Genomic DNA, 27246 nt, shown 5'->3' with positions numbered 1-27246 from the left:
CACGCACGATGGACGCTAATGTTTTTGTCACTTTTTATGGAATCAAACTCAAAGTAAGGTCAGTACTTCCACACTTTAAACGCTGCACGCTCATACTCTCTCCCGCACTCGATATATTATCCATTGTTGATCTGCACACAGCTGCTGTCACCAACGTCGCACTTGTTTACGTCACTGTCATGAGACATTCTCACAAAAAAAATCACGGTTTTAGTAACGCAGTAACGCAGCGTTCCTACGGGAAAGTAACGGTAATCTAATTACCGATTTTGCAATAGTAATCCCTTACTTTACTCGTTACTTGAAAAAAGTAATCAGATTACAGTAACGCGTTACAAGTAACGCGTTACTGCCCATCTCTGGTCCCACACGTGGGAAATTTGTTTTGTATGCTACAAATAGTGGTACTCTTACATCAATGAGAAGGGGTTCATGATTTCATTAGAAAGGTTTTTGGGTGAATTTATAATTATGTTTAAAAATGTGGGATATACAGTGGTGTGAAAAAGTGTTTGCCCCCTTCCTGATTTCTTACTTTTTTTGTATGATTGTCACACTTAAATGTTTCAGATCACCAAACTAATTAAAATATTAGAAAAAGATCCCCAAAAGTTGATTCTGTTCATCTGGTTTTCAGTGAGAGAAACATTTCGTCACTCATCCAAATGACTTCTGCAGTCTCAGTTGAATGCAGGTTTCCCCAACCTTATAAACAATTCTTTTGTACAATGACTGAAACTAGCATCACTGACAAGATCGTCAGTGGTGCCTTCCTGCAGAAGGCACAGAGTCAGCTGCTCAATGAACGGGTGAGACAACATTTTTTTTTACCATTGATGTGCTAAAATCAAAAGAGGCGCGGATCTGACAGAGACTTACAATGTTTCCAGATGAGAATACTCTTCAAAAGGTGTTTGACTTCACTAAGAAGGCTCGTCTAGCACAGCATGAAAGTCTAAGACCAGGCAACAAAGGAAGTTTGACCCACTTGTTGTGCGTTGGAAACACCAGCAAAATACGGAAATTCTAAGCGTCCAGACGAGAGAAGGATGCCGCACTGAGGATGTGGACAAGTGGGTAAAAGATTTGCATATTAATGGCCACGTGTAAAAAAAGGGATTGCTCCCTAAACCTAATAACTGGTCGGGCCACCCTTAACAGCAGCAAGCATTTGCAATAACTCTCAATGAGACTTTTACAGCACTGTGGAACAATTTGTTCCACTCATCTTTGCAGAATTGTTGTAATTCAGCCATATTGGAAGGTTCTCGATCGGATTCAGCTTAGGTCACTCCAAAGTCTCCATTTTGTTTCTTCTAAGCCATTCAGAGATAGACTCACTGGTGTGTTTTGGTCCTACTGCAGAACCCATGTGCCCTTCAGCTTGAGGTCACAAACAGATGGGCGGACATTCTCCTTCAGGATGTTTGGGTAGAAAGCAGAATTCATGTTTCCATGTACCACAGCAAGTCTTCCAGATTCTGAGGCAGCAAAACAGCCCCGGACCATCACACTACCACCACCATATTTTAGTGTTTGTATGATGTTCCTTTTCTGAAATGTTGTGTTACTCATAACACCAGATGTAATGGGGCAGTCCCTTGCCCAGTCTCTTTCTTATGTTGGAGTCATGAACACTGACCCTAACTGAGGCAAGTGAGGCCTGCAGTTCTTTAGATGTTGTTCTGTTGTTCTGTGACCTTCTAAATAAGTCATTGATGCACTTTTGGAGTAATTTTAGTAGGCTGGCCACTCCTAGGAAAGTTCATCACTTTTCCTGGTTTCTCCATGTGTGGATAATGGCTCTCACCATTGTTCATTGGAGTCCCAATCCCCTAGGAATGGCTTTTTTTAACCCTTTCCAGACTGATAGATGTCAATGACTTTGTTTCTCAGCTGTTTCTTTGGATTGTGGCATATTGTGTTGCTTTTTGAGATTTTTTTAACCCGCATCAGTTTTTCAGATAACTTCTATTTAACTGACTTCTTCATTCAGCAGGTCTGTAAGTAATCAGTCCTTGGTGTGGCAGTGAAACTGATGTCAGGTTTATAAAAATGTGGTCAATCACTGTTAATTCATGATTTAACAACGTGGGGGTGATCACATTTTCACATAGGGCCATGTAGGTCAGGATTTTCTTTCCCCTTAATAAACACCATTTAGAATCTGCATTTTGTGTTTACCTGTTTTATCTTTGTCTAATATTTAAATTTGTTTGATGATCTGAAAGATTTAATTGTGACAAACATACAAAGAAATAAGAAATCAGGAAGGGGGCAAACACTTTTTCACACCACTGTATATACCTGTACTCCACAATTAAAAATAAGGGTATATATGAGACACTTATCATGATGGGGAACCCATACTAACTGTAATGAAAATGAACCAATAAACATCATATGTATGCAACTTTAAAATCTCTCCTAATTTAAAGCTCCCCCTCTTGTTTCTCCTATTTTCATAGCTGACAATATGTCGAGGCTTCAAGATAGAACTTATTTCAAGAAAATGAGAAAGACAGCCATGTATTGCCAGTGGTGACTTCACTTCAGTCTATGGCCAGGCACCCTTGACAGCAGTCATGTGTTTCCTGATGCAATGTTTAAAAAAAAATACTGTCAGTTCTGTATTTATAACTCCACATTCTTTGAGAGAAGTCACAAACACATAGTGTATTTCAAGGAGACATTATATATACATACATATATATATATATATATATATATATATATATATATATATATATACATACATTTATATAATACCATATTTTGCATGGCAAAAAGTTACACAAGCTATGTTGACAATGTAAAAACGAATTTTTTCTTGTTTGTGGTCATTTCTAAAACACCGGTTCATGATAACTGTTATCAAAAATGAAGGTTGGCTATGGTTTAAAACAATAACGTCAACAAAAGATTTTAGATATGTACTTCATTACAGTATACATGATATTTGGTTGGAGGCCTTTTGGCATAGATTTGGCAAGGTAGTTAAATTTTGGCAGATATTGACAGCATCTTGCAGTTGCTACAGATTTGCTGGTTTCACATTTATGATGTGATTCTCCTATTCTCCTGGTGTAGCCACTACCAGCTCCACCATCATCATTAAGTTTGCTGACGACACCGTCGTGGTGGGCCTTATCTCTGATAACAACGAGATGGCCTACCTGAAGGAGATTAGGAATCTGGAGAACTGGTGCCAGAGAACAACCTCCTTCTAAACGTCAGTAAGACAAAGGAGTTGATAGTGGACTTCAGCACTAAGCAGGAGAGGAACTACCGGACCCCCGTCATCAACGAGTGCCCAGTGGAGAGAGTGGACAGCTTCAAATACCTCGGAGTTCACATCATGCAGGACCCGTCTTGGTCCTGTCACATCAACACCGTGGTGAAAAAGGCCCGACAGCATCTTTACCACCTCAGACGCTTGAGAGACTTCCGACTGCCCTCCAAGGTGCTCAGGAACTTTTACTCGTGCACCATAGAGAGCATCCTGACGGGAAACATCTTAACCTGGTTCGGGAACAGCACCATGCAGGACAGACGAGCTCTACAGAGGGTTGTGCGATCAGCTGAGCGCACCATCCGCTCCGAGCTCCCTGACCTGCACTCAATCTACAGCAGGCGATGCTGGACCAAGGCCAGGAAGATCGTGAAGGACCTCAGCCATCCCAACAATGGACTGTTCTCTCTGCTGAGGTCAGGAAAGTGATTCCGCTCCCTGAAGACCAACATAGAGAGACTGAGGAGGAGCTATAAATATATATTTATATTTCTTCATACATCCTTATATATTTCTATACTGTGTATTTGTGTATTGTGTATTTTGTTGTACAGTTATTTTATTTTCAACTTTAATTTATATATTTTATCTTATTCTTTCCCAGTTAAATTTACCCTTCATTCTAATTTGTTGTTGTACAGTTGTTTCATTTTTAACTTCAATTTTTATATTTTATTTTATTCCTTCCTAGTTAAATTGACCCTTTTTAATTTTCATATTTATTTCCTATCTTATTCATAGCCTTTTTTTCTGTTTCTGTAGGTCACGAGCAATTGTGTAAGCATTTCACTGCATATCATACTGTGTATGACTGTGTATGTGACAAATAAAATTTGAATTTGAATTTGAATATTCCACCACATCCCAGAGACACTCTATTGGATTGACATCTGGTGACTCCGGAGGTCAATTGAATACAGTGAACACAAAGACATGATCCATAGCCTATGGTTTGTCAAGAAAATATCCCCCACATCATTACACCACCACCAGCAGTCTGAGGTGGATCCCTGTTTTACCGTCCAAATGCTGCAGCAAAAATTAAGACTCATTAGACCAGACAAGATCTTTCCAGTTTTCTTTTAGAAGATCTTCTTATCAGTGGTGAATTGTAGACTCAATATCCTGTTGATAGCTGCTAGCTGACAGGAGTGGCCTAGGTCTTATCCACTGGGACTGTCCGAGCAAATGACCCACCACAACTCACTTTGGGATGGGTGGGTCGATTTGGGAGATGGAATGTGTCCCATTGTGCTGGATGAGGACTAACTTGCATTATTTCAGTTAATGAGTTTTACACAGATATACTCGCTTTTTTTGGTAACCTGTAACTGAAATTATACTCAGCTACTAATACTAATGATAGAAAGATGGATATGCGCCCATGAATGTTCACATTTTGGTCTATCTCTAATTAATCTAAACATAGTTTTGCTATGATTTATATACAGTCAGTGTTACAGCTGGATCCATACATGGATAAAATCAAAAACATTGGCTAGTTGTGACTGAACAACTGCTGTTTAGGGGTGGCGTTTATCAAAGTGCAAACAAGAGTGCCGAGTTTTTAGTATTCTTCAACATGAAGTTAATTCTTTACTTACTCATTTCCCACTTGTACACCACAGCTTGGGGACTTTTTTCAGTGAGAGTGATGCATGCATTATTCATCATGATTAACTTGTTCATGGTCATTCATTTATCAGTACAAAAAAAAAAAAGAAAATATATACATACATATGGGCTTGCTCATTAACAGCACACTTTTGAGTTTACTTTACAGAGCAGCTTCTGCACAGCCTTTTTGACATTGTAGCCATTATTGCTCATTATTTCCATGGTGGCTCTCTCTCTCTCGCTTTCGTTTTCCTTCTTGCTCTGGCTCTTCCTTTCTCTATCTCTCCCCCTATCTTTTGCGCTCACTCAGCCGTGTGACAAGAAGATGATTTGTGGCATGCTGTAAATTTTATAACTGTCGAGCCAATCACTTCTGGCTGGGGCTCAAGGGGAAACATCTGCTGGTAGGTGTGAGGCTAGAGTTTGGCTACAGCGATTCACAGTTCAGAGTCAGCGACAGGAGAGCAAGTGTTTGTGAAAGAGGAGAGACCAATTAGGATTGAGAATTTTCGTTGTCGTGAAATACTCCTAACAGACATTAACTACATTTTTACAAATGTAAAAATAGAGAGCAATGGACAATAGTTACTTTAGGACAAAGCAAGGATAAACCAGAGGATAAATCTTTCTTTGACATCTTGTTGAGACCATTTAGAAGTTTCCTCATTTGACATAACAGGAGGAAGCACCCTCGCAGCTCTATGCCTACAGAACTAGCACAAAGGTTAGAGTATCTCTCCACCCACACTTTGGACAGATGTACTTCACTTTAAATGTCCAATTTAGCAATGTTAACAATGAGCCCCACTCCACAGTCTGGATAAATCCATGAGGACATGGGCAACAGTGAGCTCCAATTTAAGTGTTGAGGGTTATTACAGGGCATTACAACAGGGGCCATATAGACCTTGTTAGTGGGCACTTAACCATCTGTACACAAATCTCCACTAGAACACATTAGAATATTTTTCACACAGCCATGCCTCATCTCCATACTGACCTCTACAAACTAAAGTGTCCTTTCAAGCCCATTCAAGCATAGAGGCAGCATTCATAAAACACTTCCCCTCTTTAAACCGTGACCCCACGAGAGATGTGCTGTCACAAAATATTCAGGGCTGTGCAAAAAAACCTGACTATGGAATATCAAAAGCTCCCATCTGTCCACTTCCCTCCTCTCTATTCTTTCTTTTTTTGTTACTTAATTTTCTTCCATTTTTATGTCAAGGAAAGGGCATGTCTTGCAAGGCCATTGATTTGGCGACTCAAAACACCAGACAATGAACTGATCACCCCTGAGTCCCTCTGCCTAAAGGGTAATAAACCTTGTCATTGAAATGTGAGCAGAATTCATCAAAGGTATCCTAAAAGCCTAAATAAGATGTGTCAAACACTCACATGGAAACTGCAGCATGCACCGTACAAATGTTTCCTGTATAAGATAGTGTGTGCCTGCGTACAGCAAGGAGAACACTATTAGCACTAAGACGGTATTTGTTTCCACATTTAGCATAATTCTGTGTTGCATGTACTGCAGAAGTACACGTGACTTCCATTATTTGTTATTATTAATCTCTGGCTCTCTTTCACAGTCTGTCTTTTCTTCTGTCTTCTTCCCATCACCTCCAACCAGTCAAGTAGATTGCTGCTCCTCCCTGAGCCTAGTTGTGTCGGAAGTTTCTTCCTGTTAAAAAAGAGGTTTTCCTTCCCACTGTTGCCACGTGCTTGCTCAAAGGGGGTTGTTTAATTGTTGGTGTTTTTCTCTATTATTGTAGTGTTTTTACCTTATAAAGTGCCTGAGATGACTGTTGTTATGATTTGGACCTACATAAATAAAACAGAATTGAAAACTGTATTATCCCTGAAAATGACCAAGTCTGAGAAAAAGGAACTTAAATAAGCAGCAAAAGAGCTGATGAGCGCATTTCTGTGTGGTTTTACTGTGTCTCCTTGTGTAAATTTCTCCCTGAAATTTTTAACTGTTATTAATAAATATTAATAAAGATCAAGCAACAAGTGAATACGAATTCCACTTTGAGGACAGATTCATAACAAACAGTTACCTTTCAATATTTGCTTTTTCCTCTTGTATTGGATTCTATATACTACACTGGTGCTAGCCTTACCTGGTTCTTTAAATCCAGTTTGGGACATGGTCGTCCTCCATTGAAAGCTTTCTCTCTCAGCCACTTAGACCTGATCTTTAACCCGCTGCCACAGGATGCACTGCAGGGGGACCAAGCTGACCAGTCACTGAGCTTGCAGTCTATGGGGCAAGGGATGTGGCAAACCTCCACAATGTAGCCTGGAATTTAAATTGGCAGACAGAATGGGCAGGGATGATTCAGACTTGGTCTGCAGCTGCAGTGCAGATCACATTAATTATGTCAGACAGTCACGCTACTGGTGAGTGTTACCCCAGACCCTGGACTTACCCACCGTGAGACCGAGGGCTAATAAACTGACTAATGAGCATTTAATTCCTATGCTGTATAAGCTTTTTACAGTGTGTTAAAAAAATTGTTGTTCTCTGCGTTTGGTTTTTAGCTAGACTTACACAGCAAGGCTTCACGACACAAGGAAACGACCATATAGGACAAAGACTTACAGTTGTGTTTTAGTCACTGACATTTTTCTTTCACATTAAAAGTTAAATTGCTCATACTCTCATCAAATTTCATCATCAATTTACTATATATAGTGAAATAAATTAGAGATATAATCTATGTTGCATGTATCTAATACAATGTTGTATGTTTATGAAGGATACTCATTATTTTTAGCTAAAATGTGTAATTTGTAGGCATATCTCAATTAGTCCTACCTGACTCTGTACAGAGTGAAGGGCTAACCAGGTTCTCCTGCTGGCTAATGCAGGCAACAGCCCTGTAGCGCAGACCTTGGCCACAATCCTTCACCTCTCGATGGCTCATCCAGCCCTGTGATGATCCCAAGACCGAAGGATCAGGGAGTATGCAAGCAGACCAGTTCCCACAGGGCTGGGACAAAAACTCATCACAAGGACATGTCTCTGTCTCCTCCAGCGGGTGCAACTCCTTATTCAAGCAGGTTTCCTTTTTTTTGCTACGACCTAAGCAGAAGATGGACAAACAATGCAAAATTACTGAACTGGATGGGCAGAACATGTTTTGTAATAGGACACGAGGACAGCTTTTTTCCACATTAGATAAGAGTCTTGAGAGATGAATGTATAATAAGGTGTATTGTTTAACATAAACAGCAGTTACAGTAATTAAAAAGTGTTCATTAAATGTAACAGAATGTATTTATGTTAATAAATTTACAAAGTCAGCAGGTGAGAAAACTAAATAACCAGTGTAGCTATTAGCTGAGTGTAAATTGCTAATTTGCACCATTATAACTGTGAGACACTTACAGGCACATTGCAAGTTCGCTTGCTCTCTTAAATCCACCATCTCTACTCTTAAGAGACTTGTATTTGAGCCTTAGCTAATAAGATCACTGTTTCATTTCTTGTGGGAATCATTGCCTCCCTTTCACTGCTGACTCCGCAAGGCAGTGAATTGCTTTAGAAGCTGGCTTAAAGTTTCATTATTCTCACTCACATTTAAGCCCAAATCATAGTTATGTGCAGAAATACAGTATATTCTCTAAAGATGAACTAAGACAATGTAACCAACTGTTAAATCTGCCATCATACAATAATAGAGCATAAGGTGTTAACATGGAGTGACAGTAGCTGTGTTTTATTGTATAGTTATCAAACGCTATTATGTAGTATTTATTGAAATATATTTGTATAATACTACATTTCTTTCCTCTTACGAGTGATTCCACCACAAAATACTGCAGTCAAATGGCAGGCTTTTCCCATTATATACCACAAACTGCTGCGAGGCTGGATGTAAACCAATTTACTCAGTAGGTCATCTTTTGCGATTCTAGTCTATGTTTGTTGAGTTCCTTTAGAAGAAACACAGCCGAGGCAGTAAAAAAAACCCCGAGGCAGTAAAAAAACAAAAAACAAATAAAATCATAACCAACAAAAAACACTTATTTGTTCCCTTTGTCGTGTGACGCCCAAAAAACCTCATTGTATAATTGGTGCTGTTCGCAAATGTATTATTGCTTAATTTCTCCATTTATTTTAAACCCCTTGGGGAAATGGTGCATGCTTAGTGTCTGTGTTATGACTCTACAGCTACAGCGAAGGTTAGACTTGACTAGAATTGCTTTACCATACTACTTAGACAATATTAAAATGGACAATACAAATAAGATTATTGTTCCATTCAGCTAAAACATAATTTCTATATTTATAACCTGTTGCAGCTCATTTGTATGTAAATGCACCATCGTTGAATATAGCACATTCGTGCACTGTGTGCTACCGTGAGGAGCAGGAAGGATAAAAAGTGCTGCAGCATTGCAGTGTTCTCCCACCGAGCAGGGAACACAGAAAGATCTGTCATTTAAAAATCTCTTGAATGTGTTCTGGTAATGGGCATTTATTCCCTCTCATTCTTTTACAACCATGATTTCTCACCAGCACTTAGTGGTTGCTGTTTATTATTAATAATGATCAAAAGTGCAGAGTCTTTGATTCAAAGGGTTGACAATAGTGGAGAAATGGGTGGACAAAGCTGCACAGACACATTAGTTATATCATTAATCTGTAATGTTCTGCTCAGCTGTTACATTGCGATTAAGTGCTGTAATTGTGTTTGGAATGCCTACCTTCCTTCAGCCTGTCTCTTCTTGTTTTATATCACATAATCATTTTTATAAATTTGCCTTTTGGCAAGCTTTTTTAAATTGTAACAATTTAATTATTTATTTATTTTTTCCTTTTTTACAGCATGCTTACTTACAATCCACAGAACACAGCGCATCTTATGGGTTGCCAAGTTCTGGTACGGCTTCTTTTAATAGAGATTGTGGCACCAAAATGAGTCTAAGAAATGAAAGAGGATTTAACTGAAAACATTTTACACTATCATCCGTCTTTATCACTGGGTATTAGTACATGGGTTAAGCGATATACAGTGGATTGAGCATGAGTATTTTCACAGTTATTTAATGTTATTTAATGTTATTTAAAACAACAATAGTAATACAGTGGCTGGAAATGCCACTTTCAATATCTGGACTGGCAACAGATACAACCTGTCAAGCTGCCCAGCCCCTCAGAAGTCTACCTTATGATAGATTGTCTGCTGTGTCATATGATAACATAACACCTATAAATATCCTGCTTTCAGTGATGCATCAGTTAAAATAAAGAAATAGATTAAACAGTCCCCTCTGTTGTCACCTCTTCATGTACTTGTCAGTACTAGAGAAAAATTTAAGTTGACAAGCCCACTGCCCCCCACCCACACACCTCAAAGACTATAAAGGGACAATTCAAGCAAATGGAAGACAAAACGGTTACATATCTTTATATTTCATCTTCTTGCCATTCAAAATGAAAATAAAAATGCAATTTAGGTCATAATGAGTCCCTGACATTGTTTTGTGTGTTGCTTATTACATTAATATTAATATCATTTTGTGTGTCCCTTAGGTTTGGGGTATACTGTGTGTAAAATTAATATGTTTAGGGGTTGCTGTTTTTTTTTTACCAGAGAATCTCCAAACTCTGTTTAATAATACATCAGATCTGCAAATGTGAATCCCTTCTGCCAGATTAAATGCACTGTTAAACTGACTATGCTGAAATTGAAAAAACACTATATTGCAATCATGTTTACCTCCACGTTAAAGTAATAATAACAATAATAACAATGATTTCTGTATAGCACAAAACCAGCATTATAAAGTGCTCCACAGAAATACAGAATAAAGGAACAAACTAATAAAAGAACAAATTGGCTGCCACTCAAGCAACTGAGTGTTTGTATTATGTAGAGACAGATACATTACTATAGCAACATTGACAGCGTATTTAGCAAAACAATGTGTGTGCTGTGACAGTATGATGATATCTGAAGACATGTTGCTAAGGTGTGTAATGTCTATCACTGCTTTCCTTTCCAGGTGATTTTAATGCTTTACAGTAAAGCCTCATAGACTTGAAGAGATACAGACATTGACCCCAAAGAATTCTGGTTATATATATAAAGATGAACAGGCTCCACTGTACCTTAAAGACTACATGAAGAGAATAAATCTCTGTCAAAGTGCAAATTTACTTGAGACTGCTAGTTTTTAAAATTAGAGCCTGCCCCGAAGAGCTGCCTCTAAGTGTGGATTCAGAAAGCAGAGACCCTCTGTACTTTTTTCTAATAGCCACTTAAGTCTAATAACCTACAAAGTGTACTGAGATTACTTCAGTTTCCTGGTGTAGTATGACATGTTTACCTTATGTGCTGTTGTCTATTACACACAAATGTACTGTAATAGCACCTCCAAGCAAAAAAGGATTCCTCAAAAACTATCAGGAGACTTTTTAGTGATTAACATGATGAGTTTTTTTCAATATATATTTATACATCAATTTTCTTTCACTCATTCAATTCAGAGTCATGGAAAAAAGAAACCTAATTTAAACGTCTTGCTTTAAAAGGAAGAAAATTCAATGTAACCTGCTGTACAAAGAACAGATGGCATTGTATTATTTGTAGGTTTATGCAGTACTGCTTTTGAGGTGGTTATTTTCTTGTTGTTTGGTTAAAATAAATCCTGTTAGTCCCACATGAATAGAACCATTCAACACTTTAATGAATTGCATTCCCCCAAGAATAAGCAAATTGCTACGTTATTGTTACAATTAAAGTAAACACCTCGTGCACTGTAAAATGAAAGCACTATAACAGAACTCCTTGACCCGAGCCAAATGGAGAGCTCACAAACACTCACAACCTGGTAAAAGAGTTGCACTGTGGTTGTACTAATCCTGCTATGCCTGTGCACCTCTGTTTATTTTGTGGATCCTGGGTGTCTTTAGCTCCCCGTGTGCCCAGTCAGTGAGCAGTCCATCTGTTTCGTAACATGATTTGATTGCAAACATTCCTTATCGAGTGTGAACCCACTGCCGTCACAGTGCAATTCACCAACAATCTGTTCAATCTATGCCACTGCTGGTGGTTGATTGAAAAGTGCCAGTGCAATATCACTTCACTGGCAACTTGACTTTGCAGGCAAATTACTAGTTAAAGATCTGCAGGCAACACAAAGAGTGCAATATCTAGCTTATTTTAATATTATGTATTTTGTATAGAGATTTTTCCTCTAAATCTTCCATATATAAAGTGTCATAACCTGATGCTTCTTTAAAGCCATAATATTATGCAGAATTATCGAACAACACTGCCAAGCATTTGGATGTGAATGCATATCTTTGTATGTTCTGACACCCAACTGTTAAAGAATGATGGCTGTTCCATTGTTGAGGCTGAGCCATGCCCCCCTATTTCATCTGCACCTGTCTTTAAAAAATACATGAATTTGGCTTGTGAGATAAAGTATTTTCTTAATATTTACTGATTGGTTTATGTATATTTCAAAAGGTTGAATTGATTCATGGCTTACGTACGTTTGTTTTTTAAATGTCACCATAAACACTGAGAATATATTATATTTTTTCACACTGATTTTGACTAAAATGCTCTGACTCTTTATTCTTGATATTTTTTCAAAGCAAACCTAAGAAATAAAGTGTTTGTACAATACAATAAGAGTGCATTACAATGAATTACAAAAAATTCAATATGTGTTAAAGCTGCTATATAGCTTGACTGATAGACTTTATATTCTTACATATAATATTAACTTCCTCAAGTTGCAACACTTAAAGTGAATTATTCATGTCATCAGTCCTACAGTGGCTGAGTAACAGTTGTCATGAATGAAAAAGTCTGACTGTTCAGTTTGTTGTCTGGCTCTCTAGCGGCATAATATTAAAACTTTTGTTATGTTACCCCAGAGTGTGTAATAAATCCTACAAATTTTGTCCTTTTGAATTCCAGCCCACTTCATTAAAACATTTTACCAACACACTTCTTCGCAGTTTGAGTGGACTTTTAAAGACTTTTCAAACCCATCACTTAGCAATCAAAAATTTTACCCATTAAACATAAAAAGTCAGGTCAGCTTTGCAAAGAAACTACTTCTTAACATTAAAATCATAAAAACTCACAAAGAAGAAAAAATACAAAAGAAAAATTATGGAATGAAATCAGCTTCTAGATAAGCCATTGACCATCGGAGCGAGCATATTTCAATAAACGCCTGTCTAAAATGATACACAGGAGCTACTTAGAAGGCTCAGAGTCAGAGCGGTTGTGAAATGCACACTAACAATGCCGGCTAAATCATTGAAATGCAGTTAAGGGCGATCGTGGCTCAAGAGTTGGGAGTTCACCTTGTAATCGGAAGGTTGCCGGTTCGAGCCCCGGCTTGGACAGTCTCGGTCGTTGTGTCCTTGGGCAAGACACTTCACCCGTTGCCTACTGGTGGTGGTCAGAGGGCCCGGTGGCGCCAGTGTCCGGCAGCCTCGCCTCTGTCAGTGCGCCCCAGGGTGGCTGTGGCTACAATGTAGCTTGCCATCACCAGTGTGTGAATGGGTGGATGACTGGATATGTAAAGCGCTTTGGGGTCCTTAGGGACTAGTAGCGCTATATAAATACAGGCCATTTACCATTTAAGGTCTTCAGGATACTTGCACAAACACTGCTCTCGGATAAGTGGGGGAAATAATTCACAGAAGGTAATGTTTGAATACTCATTCACCACTCATTCTCCTGGAAAATATAGCACCAGCTACTACTGAGCACTTAAAAGGAAAGTGCTTAAAAAAATGATGATTTTCTAAAAGATTTTTTTCACCCAAGTTAAATTCTGACTGATTCAGTTTACAGCGGCATAACAATAATTATTTTCCCTATTAACATTTATATTATTAAGACATTGGTGTATTTAAAACTAGAATATTATCATTCCCTAGAGTTATTTTTTATAACGGGTTCAATTTTTCAGTATTTTACTGATGTATGAAACAGACCTTCAGCATTAAGGTGTTATTTATTCATAGACACATGAGTTAAAGATGATATGTTCAGAATGTTTTCAACAACACGCGGTAAACCAATGCTGCTAACGATAAACACTAAACAAATCTGATGCACATCTATTCACAACCAGGCAGCCAAATGGAAATGAGTAAAATGATAATGTGAGATGTCCCAAAAACACTCAGCAAAAGATAATGGTGGTGTTCAGTATGCAGTATACTGGTGGATCGTATACCATCATAGTGATAGAAACAGACATTCACACCTATTCAGCATGTGTTTAGACGTTTGGGAATTACAGCACCTGCAAGAAACCTATACTGGGTGAACATGCAAATTCCTCACAGAGAGGCATCAGCCTCCCTATGGACAGTTTTTAAAGTAACAGTTCTAACAACTGAGCCGATGCTGCCTCAATGTGGAGTGTCATATACACTCCCATCTAATTGAAATGGATTGCTATTTTTGAAGCATGTGATATATAAAGTCAGAGGTGTAATAAATTAAATCTGCTACTTAAAACAACATGTTTGTGTCCTTTAGTATATAAGACAGAGGGCAGGGTAAGTGTTCAGAAGCTGACAGAACAGTAAACAGTGGGTATGGCTGTTCGTTTTATGCCTTTCTCCTTTCAAGCACAGCCTGTTTGTGAACATAAGTGGAATGGTACGAACTAAAATATGAAAAATAATGTATACAGAGCTTTACAAACAGCTTTTATTCTAAATAGAGAATTATACCCACCAGCCACTTCATTCATAGATAGATCTTGCTACTACTGGTTTGATCTCCCATTGTGACTTCACACCTACCTTAGTTCTATGTGGCACAGATTCAACGAGATGCTGGAGATGTTACTCAGAGATTTTGGTCCATAATGACAGTGTCACACAGTTGCTTTAGATTTGTCAGCTGCACATCCCTGATGGGAATCTCCCATTCCATTACATCCCAAACATGCTCTGTCAGATCGATATCTGGAGAATGTGGAGGCCAGTGGAGTACAGGAAACTCACTGCCATGTTAGAAAAAAATCACTTTGAGATGATTTGAGCTTTGTGACATGGAGTGTTATCCCTATAGAGGAGGCATCGGTCTTTAAGGGATGGATACACAGTGGTCTTAAAGGGATGGACATGGTCAGCAACAATACCAAGGTAGGCTATGGCTTTTGAATGATGCTCAGTTGTTACCTGAGGCCCAAAGGGTGTTGGGAAAATATACCCCAGACCTTTACACATTACACCACCAGCCTGAACTGTTTATACAAGCCAGAATGGACCCATACTTTCATGTTGCTTATGCCAAATTCTGATGCTACCTATAAAAATGTTGCAGCAGAACTCATTAGACCAGGCAACATGCGGCCAATCTTCTACTGTGCAAACTTGTCAGCTACAGTATACCATGAGATTGTAGTCTTATTTTACTATTGCAGCTGACAGGAAAGGGACCTGGTGTCGTCTTCTGTTTCTGTAGTGCATCACCTTCAAGGCTTGAAGGTTGTGCATTAAAAGATGATTTTCTGCTTACTGTTGTCTTTCTGTCAGTCCAAAGCAGTCTGGCCATTCTCCTCTGATCTCTGCAATAGCAAGGGAACTGCCACTCACTGGATATGATCTCCTTTTTTGCAATCCAGAGATGGTTGTGTGGTAAAATGCCAGTAGATCATCAGTTTTTGAAATAGTCAGAATGCCCCGTGTGGCAACAGCAACTATGCGACATTCAAAGTCACTTCAATAACCTTTATTCCCCAATGTGATGTTTAAACTTCAGCAGGTCGTTTTGACAATGTCAATGTGCCTAAATGCATATTTACATTAGAAATCAATAAAGTGGCTATTGAATGTATATTTACTTTTGCAAGTTTTCCACCCTGTTTAACCTGTAATGATTAGAGGTTAGTTTTTACATTGCCTTTTGTCACTTGGATCTCCATCAGTGTATTACAAGCCTAGTGTCCTGGCAGGCCCAAGTTGAAGCCGCCCAAACATGATTGTCTATGTTTGTTTGTTTGTTTAAATACAAATGTTGCAGTTGTTAAGGTAGCTAATGCATTTTATTAGTTTACTTTTAATAATATGCAATATTAAAACCTTGTAAAAGCAAACCTAGAAAGAAATGTAGGGATAAAGATAAGGTACATGTTACGAATTTTAGTTCTCTGATGATATTTGTCTACTTAAGTCCACTAAATATAGTTTACGGTGATCTAGATCATAGATACCAATATGTGGTTAACCGTTTGGTGCTTCATGGCGTAAAGTACATAAAATACATTTTCCGGTTTCTCCCTCTCTCCTGCCACTCACTGAGTCTTTGTGCAGAGCTCTACATGTGCAATCCCTCTGTTCAGTTTACAGGCAAGTATAGTGCTTGCCACTGGTATATGAGGCTGGTATATGCTTCACCAGATAAAGGTACTTCAAAATACAATAGTAAAAATACATTAAAAATTTAAAAAGTTGACTAGATGGGAACAGAGAACACTGAGAACACTGAAAGCACTGGTCGCTTAGTACTCATTTCCAAATTCGACCTTGATTTTAATGTCCTTTATCCACCTGTATCCTGTCAAATATCTTCAAATGCTGAAATCATTCTGAGAAAATTATTTCACTGTCATCCAGACAAACAGACATAAAATTCTTCCCACTAGAGTAGAGTCTCAAAGATCAGATTTTGCCATGATGAGACGCACAAACAGACAGACCCAACAACTGAAAACCATCCAAATTCTTCTGCCCTGGTACCTATAGGCATACAGACACCTTGACTATTGGATGACTGACCAATCTAATACCAACGTTAAAAAGGATAACACCGGCTGCAATGACTGTATGCTGTAGTTTACAAACTTCTTTATCCTTACACTTGGTAAAGAAAGTAGGATCATTTCCAATCAAATGTCCAGATAAATTTGGTGATAAAAAGTGATAAAGACACAAGTGAATTGAAATATTCACATGTTCTGACTGCTATGAACAGACAATTATGCTAACACACTTCCCCATGAGCTAAGCTTGATTTCATGTGGTGGATTATAAGAGCAATATAGAAGGAGACAGGACATGTTTACTGCAACCCCTCCAGCAACAGATAAAATATTAATGTAGACAAATAGTATCCTGCCTGGTCTGAAACCACAGCATGTAATTCAGATTTTGCCATCTGTACTAAAATAAGAGACTACAAGCTGTGAGGGATCAAATTTAGACGTGATATTAAACTACAGGAACTGTGTGAACTCACACTGTAACAAAGTGCTGGAAAAACACATTTGAGTTTTTACAGTATTGTACATTTCTTCATAAATACATTTAAAATGCTATATTTGTTTAGTAAATTTTAGTATCACTGAGTAATACACTGTACTGCCAAAAGTACTCACTAGTCAGCCTTAACACAATTGACATCAAATTAATCCATGGGGTTTAATTTGATGTCGGCCCAGCCTTTGCAGCTAGAACAGCTTCAACTCTTCTCGGAAGGCTTTCCACAAGGTTTAGGAGTGTGTTTATGGGAATTTTTGACCATTCATCCAGAAGTGCATTTGTGAGCCCTGATGTTGGATGAGAAAACCTGGGTGACAGTCTCTTAGGGCCACATCTCAAAGATGCTGAAGTCAGGATTCTGTGCAGGCCAGTCAGATTCTTCCACACCAAACTCATTCATCCATGTCTTTACAGACCTTGCTTTGTGCACTGGCGCACAGCAATGTTGGAACAGGAAGAGGCCATCCCCAAACTGCTCACATAAAGTTGGGAGCATAAAATTGTCCAAAATGTCTTGATATGCTGAAGCATTAATAGTTCCTTTCATTGAAGCTAAAAGGTCAGCCCAACAACCCCGTCCACCAAACTTCGCAACTGGCACAATAAAGTCAGACAAGTACCGTTCTCCTGGCAACTACCAAGCTCAGACTCATCCATCGGATTGCCAGATGGAGAAGCATTTGTCACTCCAGAGAACACATGTCTACTGCTCTATATTCCAGTGTCGGCGTGCTTTACACTATCTGACACTTTGCATTGTGTTTGGTGATGTAAGTCTTGGATGCAGCTGCTCTGCCATGGAAAGTCATTACATGAAGCTTTTTACAGACTGTTTCTTGAGGTAATATGATGGCCACATGAAGTTTGGAGGTCTGTAGTGACTCATTGTGCAGAAAGTTTGCGACATCTCTACACACCAGTATCTCTTAACCCCACTCTGTGATTTTACTTGGTGTATCACTTCATAACTGAGTTGCTGTCATTCCCATTCACTTCCACTTTGTTATAATAACAGTAATAATGGATGGTGGAATAATTAGTAGTGAGAAAATTGCACAACTGGACTTTCCAGTTCCACAGGTGGCATCCTGTCATGGTACCACACTGGAATTCACTGAGCTCCTGAGAGCAAATGTCAGCTGTTGCAAATGTTTGTAGAAACAGTCTGTGTGCCTAGATGCTTAGATGTTATACACCTGTGGCCATGGAAGTGATTGGGACATCTGAATTTGAATGGATGAGTTTTTTGGAATGTTTTTGGCAGTATAGTGTGCGTGTAGGTGTACGCTGGCAAGCTACATATATTTTGATTGCTGTCAATGTTCTAATGAGATTTTAAGCACAAACAACACACCTGTAGCAAATAAAGACTTCAGGACATCATTCATACTTATATTAAAGGCAGAAAATTTGCCACACAAGCTGAGATCTTGGCATAGTTCATTTGTTTTCATTTTTTTTCAGATTTCAAAGTTGTTCTACTCTTTTAAACTATAACTTTGTAATTAACAATTAGTTCCCCCCTCTGCTAACCCCACAGCTGCATGTGACACTATCCACTCTGCCATAGCTCGGCTACAGACTCAGCACCCGAGTGCCTTTATTGTGATCTCGGGTGACTTCAACCATGTATCACTGGACAATACACTACCAACATTCAAACAATATGTGGACTGTCCCACCAGGGGAGAGAAAACTTTAGACTTACTGTATGCTAACGTCAAGGATGCATACAGCTCCTCCTCCCTCCCCCCACTTGGTAGGTCAGATCATAACCTGATTCACCTCACCCCCCGCTATGTGCCAATTGTGAGGAGGGAACCTGTGACCACCAGGACTGTTAGGAGGTGGTCAGAGGAGGCAATAGCGGAACTACAGGGCTGTTTCGAGGTGACCGACTGGGAAACACTCTGTGAGCCTCACGCCGAGGACATCAATGGGCTTACTGAGTGTATCACAGGCTACATAACTTTCTGCACCGACTCCATTGTTCCAGCTCAGACTGTTCATTGTTACCCAAATAACAAGCCGTGGGTTACTAAGGACATCAAAGCCCTCCTCAACAACAAGAAGAGGGCTTTCAGAGGGGGCAACAAAGAGGAGGTGAGGAAGGTCCAGGTGTTACTAAAGGACAAGATCAGAGAGGCTAAGGACAATTACAGGAGGAAGCTGGAGTGGAAACTCCAGCAGAACAGCATGAGAGAGGTGTGGAGGGGCATGAAGACCATCACTGGATTCAGGCCAACCAACAGCAGGGGAGCTGAGGGAGGTGAGAATAGAGCCGACGAGTTGAATCTGTTTTTCAATAGATTCGACACCACAGTGTCTGCTCCCACCCCCACAACCTCACCTGCAGTCAGCCTGGAATCCAGAGCCACACCACTGTGCCAGCCTCTCTCTTCACATGTTGCCTCCTGTGAGATTCCTGACACCCCTCCCCCACCCATCACCTTCACTCAATACCAGGTTGAGATGCAAATGAGGAGACTTCACTCAGGCAAGTCTGCTGGACCAGACGGAGTGAGTCCCCTTGTCCTCAAGACCTGTGCCCCCCAGCTGTGTGGAGTCTTTCATAAACTGTTTATGCTGAGTCTGAGTCTGCAGAGGGTCCCGGTGATGTGGAAGACATCATGCCTCGTCCCTGTACCAAAGACGCCTCGTCCCAGTGGCCCCCAGGATTACAGGCCCGTGGCACTGACCTCCCACATCATGAAGACCCTGGAAAGGCTCATCCTGGACCAGCTGCGACCCATAGTAAGACCACATCTGGATCCCCTTCAGTTCGCTTATCAGCCTCGTCTCGGAACAGAGGACGCCATCATCTACCTGCTCAATCGTGTCTACACCCATCTGGACCAGCCGGCGAGCACTGTGAGGGTCATGTTTTTTGACTTTTCCAGTGCTTTCAACACCATCAGGCCGACCCTCCTGGGTGATAAGTTAGCAGCGATGCAGGTGGATGCTGGTGTGGATGCTGGTGTCCTGGATTGTTGATTACCTGACAGGAAGACCACAATATGTACGTCTCCCACAGTGTGTGTCTGACAAGGTGATCAGCAACACAGGGGCACCACAGGGGACTGTCCTCTCCCCCTTCCTCTTCACCCTCTACACCACAGACTTCAGCCACTGCACAGAGACCTGCCATCTTCAGAAGTTTTCTGATGACTCTGCGGTGGTTGGATGCATCAGCAGGGATGATGAGACAGAGTACCGGGCTGTGGTCGACTCCTTTGTCACGTGGTGTGAGCAGAATCATCTGCAGCTCAACGTGGCAAAGACCAAGGAACTGATCGTGGACTTCAGGAAGACCAGGAAACACTTGACCCCTGTTTCAATCCAGGGGGTCAGTGTTGACATTGTGGAGGACTATAAATACCTTGGAGTTCACATTGACAATAAACTGGACTGGGCTAAAAACACCACAGCACTTTACAGGAAGGGCCAGAGTCGTCTCTATTTTTTGAGGCGACTGAGGTCCTTCAACATCTGCCAGAAAATGCTGAGGATTTTCTATGAGTCTGTTGTGGCCAGTGCGATCCTCTATGCTGTTGCATGCTGGGGGAGCAGGCTGAGGGTCGCAGATGCCAACAGACTTAATAAACTGATCCGTAAGGCCAGCAATGTTGTGGGGATGGAGCTGGACTCCCTCAAGGTGGTGTCGGAGAGGCGGATGCTGTCCAAGATAAAGACAATGTTGGATAACACCTCCCACCCACTCCATGACATGTTGGTCAGTCACAGGAGCTCGTTCAGTGAGAGACTGAGATTACCGAAAAGCACCACTGAACGACACAGGAAATCATTCCTGCCTGTGGCCATCTCCCTGTACAACGCATCCACTTAACACACTGTTTGCTGCTACAGCTACACATGTTTCTTTTCCAAATATTTATTTATAAGTGACTTATGTATGTATGTATGTATATATATGTATATATTGTACTATTCTTAGTTAGCGTATTGTCTGTCTTGTCTTAATGTTTGTTTATAATGGAGCACTGTAACAAAAAATAATTTCCCCCAGGGATCAATAAAGTATTCTGATTCTGATTCTGATTAAAATAAAAACAAAACAATAAAAAGCTGTAGAAGTTGGTCAAAAGTTGGCAGTGTTCTACTCAAATTTTACAAAAGAATTTTTTTTACCATCTGCAGTAATAGAATATGAATAAATAAACAAGACTCATTAGTTTGAAGTAAATGCAGAAGTACATAAAAATGTTCATTAATTTTGTAATTTAATGTAAAAGTGAAACAACATAAGTTTTTTTTTTTATCTTTCACTAATATGCATTAGGTCTGAACTGGTATATTCTGACTTAAGAAAACTGCCACACGCTCAGACATTACAAAAGCTTTTATCCTCTCTGCTTTTATTTATTTCCAAATTGACTACCAGTCATATCAATAAAAATATAAATCAACAATGTGAGAATGCTTCACCTGAGAACACAATCCAATTGTTCTACCAGCAAAGATTAAACAGTTGCCTTGAAATTGCGTGTGTCTCACAATCCGTGAATAACGAGTCTTTACCTGCAAGTGAGCGCTTTCGTATTCGAGAGCTGCCACATCCAGCACATTCAGAGAACTTGGACCATGCAGTTAGAGTGCAGTCATCCTTGCAAGCCACCTGACACTCTCTGATCTGAGGGGGCAAGGGACCAGCCCATTGCAGGCACTCTGTCATATTGGCAGACTCTCCGCTCTGCCCAACACAACTGACTCCTGCAATTACAAGAATGCCATTTCAGTTATACATTGCACAAATGACAAGCCATTCTTCATCAAGCCAAAATTCAGTTGTCGCTACTGTAAAATAGTCTTCGAAAATTCCTACTATGCCTGAGAAAAGGTTCACAGTTTTATGTGAGGTTGCTTGGACTGAAGAAAGAAAATGCCTCCACAGTGTAGCCATAGTTAGAATATTCTGGTGCAGCTTTCATGTTAGCATCAAGTGAAATGGTAATTCAACCTTCAAGCTCAACACCATTATCAGACTTCTTTAGATAACTATGATTTATTGTGTAAAAACAGGACATTCATAATAAAAGCTTAACATAAAAGGTTAATAGCTTTGACAGAATGATCTACATGTTTTAAAAAGAAATTATTGGAGCCTGATCAAACAGGGATAGAGACATTACAATTCAGCAATATGTGCCAGGGTGTGCCATGAATTATTACATTAGCTGCATAACAAAAGCAGATGTGTTATTTTTTCTTTTACTGATAGTGGGTCTAGCGCTCAGTTGAATAGAAGAAACATTTCACAGTCTAGCCTGTTACTTTCCTTTAGACATAAATAAATGAATGCAAATAAATGGAAGATGTAAGAGGTGTCTTTTTCAGAAAATGCAACAGCTGGCATCATCAAAGGTCAAGAGCAAAAGGAACAATCAATATAAGGGATAGATCAGAATGAGTTTTTAAAAGCTGTACTGTGAGACTGTATTTTACTTTAAACAAACATGTTTCAACATGCTCAATTAACAGTAACGTTAACATTTTGATGCTTAACAGGTTTAATATTAGCAATGCTTTAGCATATCAGGATCACATAGTAATAAATCAAGTACTTTTCACTGAAAATGCCCAATCCTAACCTGCAGGCAGGTTAATGGCTTACCAAAAATAATAGTTTCCATTCCTTTGGGTAAAGGCCAAGTTAGCACGTTAGCATGCCCAAAGAAAAAATAAACAGAAACCTAACAATATCACACTATGCTGAAATAAAATGGGTTAAAGATGCTTTCAAAAACTCCTTTGAACAACTGTTTATGATTTGCTGACAGACAGGGAAAGATCGTAATTACAATTATGACAAAATAAAACTGGAGTCTGAGACAGTAAAATTGGAGCTTAGTTGACAGGATGGCTTTTAGCACCCTCAATCATTGATAATTAGCATTTGTGTAACTTAATATCCTAGCATGGCAAACCACACATTAAGCACAAGCAATGATGGTAATGAAGTTTGAGTTAAATGGTGTATCAATAAATATGTTTAGACAAATGTTGCAGGAATATTGATATTTTATAGACAGTTAGTTATACACCTAATTATCTAATCTACAAAGGGAACATATTATGGAAGAAAGCACATCCATTTGTTAGAAATGCATGCATGACATTTAAATAACGTAAAAGAAATAGATTGTGTGATAAGTGCTTTTGCAAATCAAATAGCATAATAATTGAAACACTACCCAGATTTAAAAACAAAACAATAAAACAAAGTAAATAAAACATCTGAATTACAATAATCAACACATCTACTGGTTGATAAAAGGAATGATTTGTCCCTCCCAGATTCATGAAACACATTTTTCAGACACTGCACACAAAGTAGCTGCATAAAAATAGTACTATGTGTAGAGTTTTAAATAAATAAATAAAAAAACACAAAGAAAATGAAGTTAAAAAAACAAAACAATGCCTGTGGACATATTGGCTCGAGTTTGCTGGCTGATGGAAGGCAGAGGAACATTTTTAGCTTCGCCAGGTTCTGTTAACTGTGAAGGAAAGGTTGAATGGACTTTGACACCTTGAAAAAGGAATCCTCGTAGATAAACAAACAAACTGCACAGGGCATTATAATGTTCAAATACTTTGCACTGTCACTCTGGGATTTAAATAAATTATTGTTGCCAGTGAGGGGAACTTCTCCTCCCGCAAGACCTCCGAGTCTTTGAGGATTCACTGATCTACAAACATGCCTTTAATCCATTGTATTGATTTGTATTTGACTTTTAAATTTTGCCCTCTGACAAAAACTGTTTGGTTTCTACATGTCTGCTGAAAAGGCGTGGGATGGTCATTTACATACAAAGCTTCTGCACAGGCAGCACAAGGAGGATGGTAGCTGTTGTTATAGTGCATTTACGTAATGGTCAAATGCATAGCTATACAAAAGCCTGCATGTTTGTCTATAGGTTAATTCTGTAAGCCATCAAACACTTAAGACGTGAGAATATATTGAAAAATACATTTTTTTTATGTCTTGTCTTTTAGCTAGTCTCACTGAAAACCCAACTATGTGATCCCCAGAAGCTTCTTATTAAGAATACTATCTCGTTGTCATCTTGTTTTGACTTGGGGCCATCTAGTCTATCCATGTTTCTTTCAGGCTCTGGTTGCCTACACCCGCATCATCTCATCATCTCCCCTTACAAGTGGTTACTTTTTGTCAAGGCATCCCAGCAAATGACAAGGATCATCTCTGATTATATAGATACTTAGAAAGGTATGTTGGAGTGCCATTTATAGAAGGTATGCTTTCAAGAGGCTTGTCATATTCTGCCTTTTTAAAATCCCAAAGAGCTTGAAGGTAAAAGAGATTCTTTAAAAACATCAAATTTCTTTCTCTTTTATTCAGTCCAATCCAGAAGATTTTATGTTTTACATCTTTACTTAATACAAAGTTTTTAATGCATTATATATCCAGCCCACACATCCACCATCAAACATCTTCATTTTAATTCAGTCATACTGCTTGTATAATGTTCTTCAGTATAATGCATTGTGAAGTGTAATGTGGACTGGATTCATCATAGCCATTAAGTCACATCTTTCCTGGAGCAAAAGATCATCAGCATGACTCACTTTCTACTGAATAATTACTCACAACGGTTCCAGTTCTACTCAGGGAGGAATATAACATATCCAGCTGGTTATGATACAAAATTTGGCTGAATTTAGACACAGTATGTAGTGCAATATGCACTGACAAACAGATCACTCTAGTGGTTATCAGCTACAAATTCACACAGGTAATCTGCAGTCAAGTGTTCTCTTTCGTTTAGTGTTTTTATTTTATTTGGAAAGGTTCTAATTCATCTTGTCAGATCTTTCATTTAGTAATGCCTCTTATCTGCGAGCACCTCAGCGGGTTAGTTGTATAACACAAACCTCTCCTCGTTCTGCACATTATGAGACATTAGCATTCATGCAACATGCCTTGAATCTGGCATGAGGCCAGATTCACACGGACATGGAAGTATTTACCCAAGGCAAGGAAATATTTGTGATTGGATTTGAGGTTTACAGAGCCAATATGTTGCAAATTCTGACTATTATTTTAATCTCATAGTAAAGCTCTGAGCCTGAGGTTCACAACATTTTGACTGGTTTTGACTAGGCAGAAAAGCCCTGGTTGCTCTTTAAGTTGTTCTTCTACCATCTTTAAACTATTCATAGTGACATTTATCATCACTAGTCAGTTTCCAGAGGCTGCACGGTATTTGTATTAAAACATTTCTTTCTCCCAGTAGAGGCAACTGCAACTAAAATGCTGCCTATCTCAAGGAAAGTAATAGTGGTTTCTACATAGATTGTGTGTCTGTTTTTACTTTTCAGTGTTAGAAATTAAGTCAAAGAAATATGAGATAAACCCAAGGTTAAGTGCATAATTGACTGTTTAATACACTTACATCTACCTTAAAGCAAATATATTTCATTGATGTACAGATATAAAGTTAAAAGGAAACATGTTAATGGGTAACACAATAAGAAGCAGAGTTGAATTCTGGTGATTTAAAAAAATCTATGCCTTACTGTGCTGTGATCTGCTGCTCACTATCACAGATATGAAAGCTGACGTGTCAGATTAGAAAAAAACACTATGGACTGTTCGTGACCAGAGAACAGAGGACAAATTTCATAGTGCATTGCTAGTTGGTAGAAGCACAATGCAATGTTAATATTTTATGCTGATCATTTAAACAGTACATATGTTGTCAAGAAGATAGGATTACATTCATAGTTGTTGACCAACCTGGTAAACAGGTTAAAAAACGACAGTTACTCTTATATGTAATCTGCTTAACTACCATCATGCAAAGATGCAGCCTGATATGCACAATTCATCTTAGCATGCAGTGCACATATGCGCTACGCATCTCAGCACTCAGTACTGAGAAGCATATTGAGTTGCTATGGTTCCTAAATGCTTCCGCATTGTGATCATACCACTTACAGTTGATCATGGAATATCTAGGAGTGAAGGAATTTCACAAACTGACTTGTGGTTCCATCCTATTACAATTCCATGCTCAAATGAGCTCAGTGAGATCTTTAGTTCAATCCATTCCTTTACAAATGCTTGTAAAAGCAGACTGAGTGGCTAGGCAGCTGATCTTAAGCACGTGTGGCACTGCATCTGAAAACAGCTCAATTCAAAGATGACTTTGATACCTTTGTCCATACAGTGTATTCGGAAACATGATTCACTTCAAGCTGCTGAAGAAAGCCAAAGACAAGCAGCTAAAAGCCAGCCTAGATTTTGCACTGAAGGAGGATCAAGGTCTGACATACTAATGTTGCAACTTTTCATATTCAATTTTTCAATGAAGAGAAGCATTTGAAGTAGCTATCATCTCATCTCTCACACCCTTACAACAGGATGTGAGCAACTATAATTAATAGCAAGTCTGGGGGAACTAATTCAAAGTTGAATACTGTATTAGGGTCATGCCTTACCAATTCATCTCAACCTTCTAGCTATAGTCATGGATTATGTTGAAAAAATGTATATGAACAATTCAAGTTGAATGGACCTTCAAAGGTTTTAAACCTCTACTTAATAAATAAGTTAATAAAAACGTGTATATTTTTACACCCCAAAAAGGCTTTAATTAAAAACTAATATTTCCCCTATTCTTCATATTATTGCAACCAAAATCTGAGTCTGTATAATGTTAATAATGTTGTAGGAGTAATTCTGCTCTCCATAGGAAAACCGCCTGCCACAAATCTTACTAAATACAGCCCGAGGGCTGAAAAATTCACTTCTTAGCTTGTGTGATTTTTGGACTGTGTAGATTCCTGTGTCATATCCTTGATGAACATCCTTATGCTTCTCAGAGGATCTGTGGAAATGACTGCTACAGGCTCAAATTATTAAAAAGCCATAGGTGTTAATTGAATCATTTTGCACTCATTTAAAGGCAAGCAGCTTCCTGATGCATTCCCGAAACCGGCTGTTCTAATGTACTTATATGGCTCAAGAGAAGTTTTCAGAGCATTATTTTACTGCCTTGAGAACTTTATAGCATTTCTGCTC

The 27246-nt window shown here is 39.0% G+C and overlaps 1 protein-coding gene across 1 annotated transcript in view; it reads right to left on the bottom strand.

Annotated features, from left to right (window-relative positions):
- The window catches only part of thsd7ba (thrombospondin, type I, domain containing 7Ba), a 201625-nt gene that overhangs the window by 38811 nt on the left and 135568 nt on the right, over window positions 1-27246 (bottom strand). The window contains exons 14-16 of the mRNA XM_076875192.1: window positions 21720-21911; window positions 7734-8000; window positions 7036-7214 (exon numbers count right to left, since the gene is read on the bottom strand). Coding sequence (XP_076731307.1) covers window positions 7036-7214; window positions 7734-8000; window positions 21720-21911 — 638 coding nt within the window. The remainder of the gene's footprint in view (window positions 1-7035; window positions 7215-7733; window positions 8001-21719; window positions 21912-27246) is intronic.

The sequence above is a fragment of the Maylandia zebra genome, linkage group LG16 (assembly GCF_041146795.1).
Source record: "Maylandia zebra isolate NMK-2024a linkage group LG16, Mzebra_GT3a, whole genome shotgun sequence".
In the NCBI taxonomy this organism is placed as follows: Eukaryota; Metazoa; Chordata; class Actinopteri; order Cichliformes; family Cichlidae; genus Maylandia; species Maylandia zebra.
The sequence above is the reverse complement of the archived record's forward strand: the minus strand, read 5'-3'. Positions and strand labels throughout refer to the sequence as shown.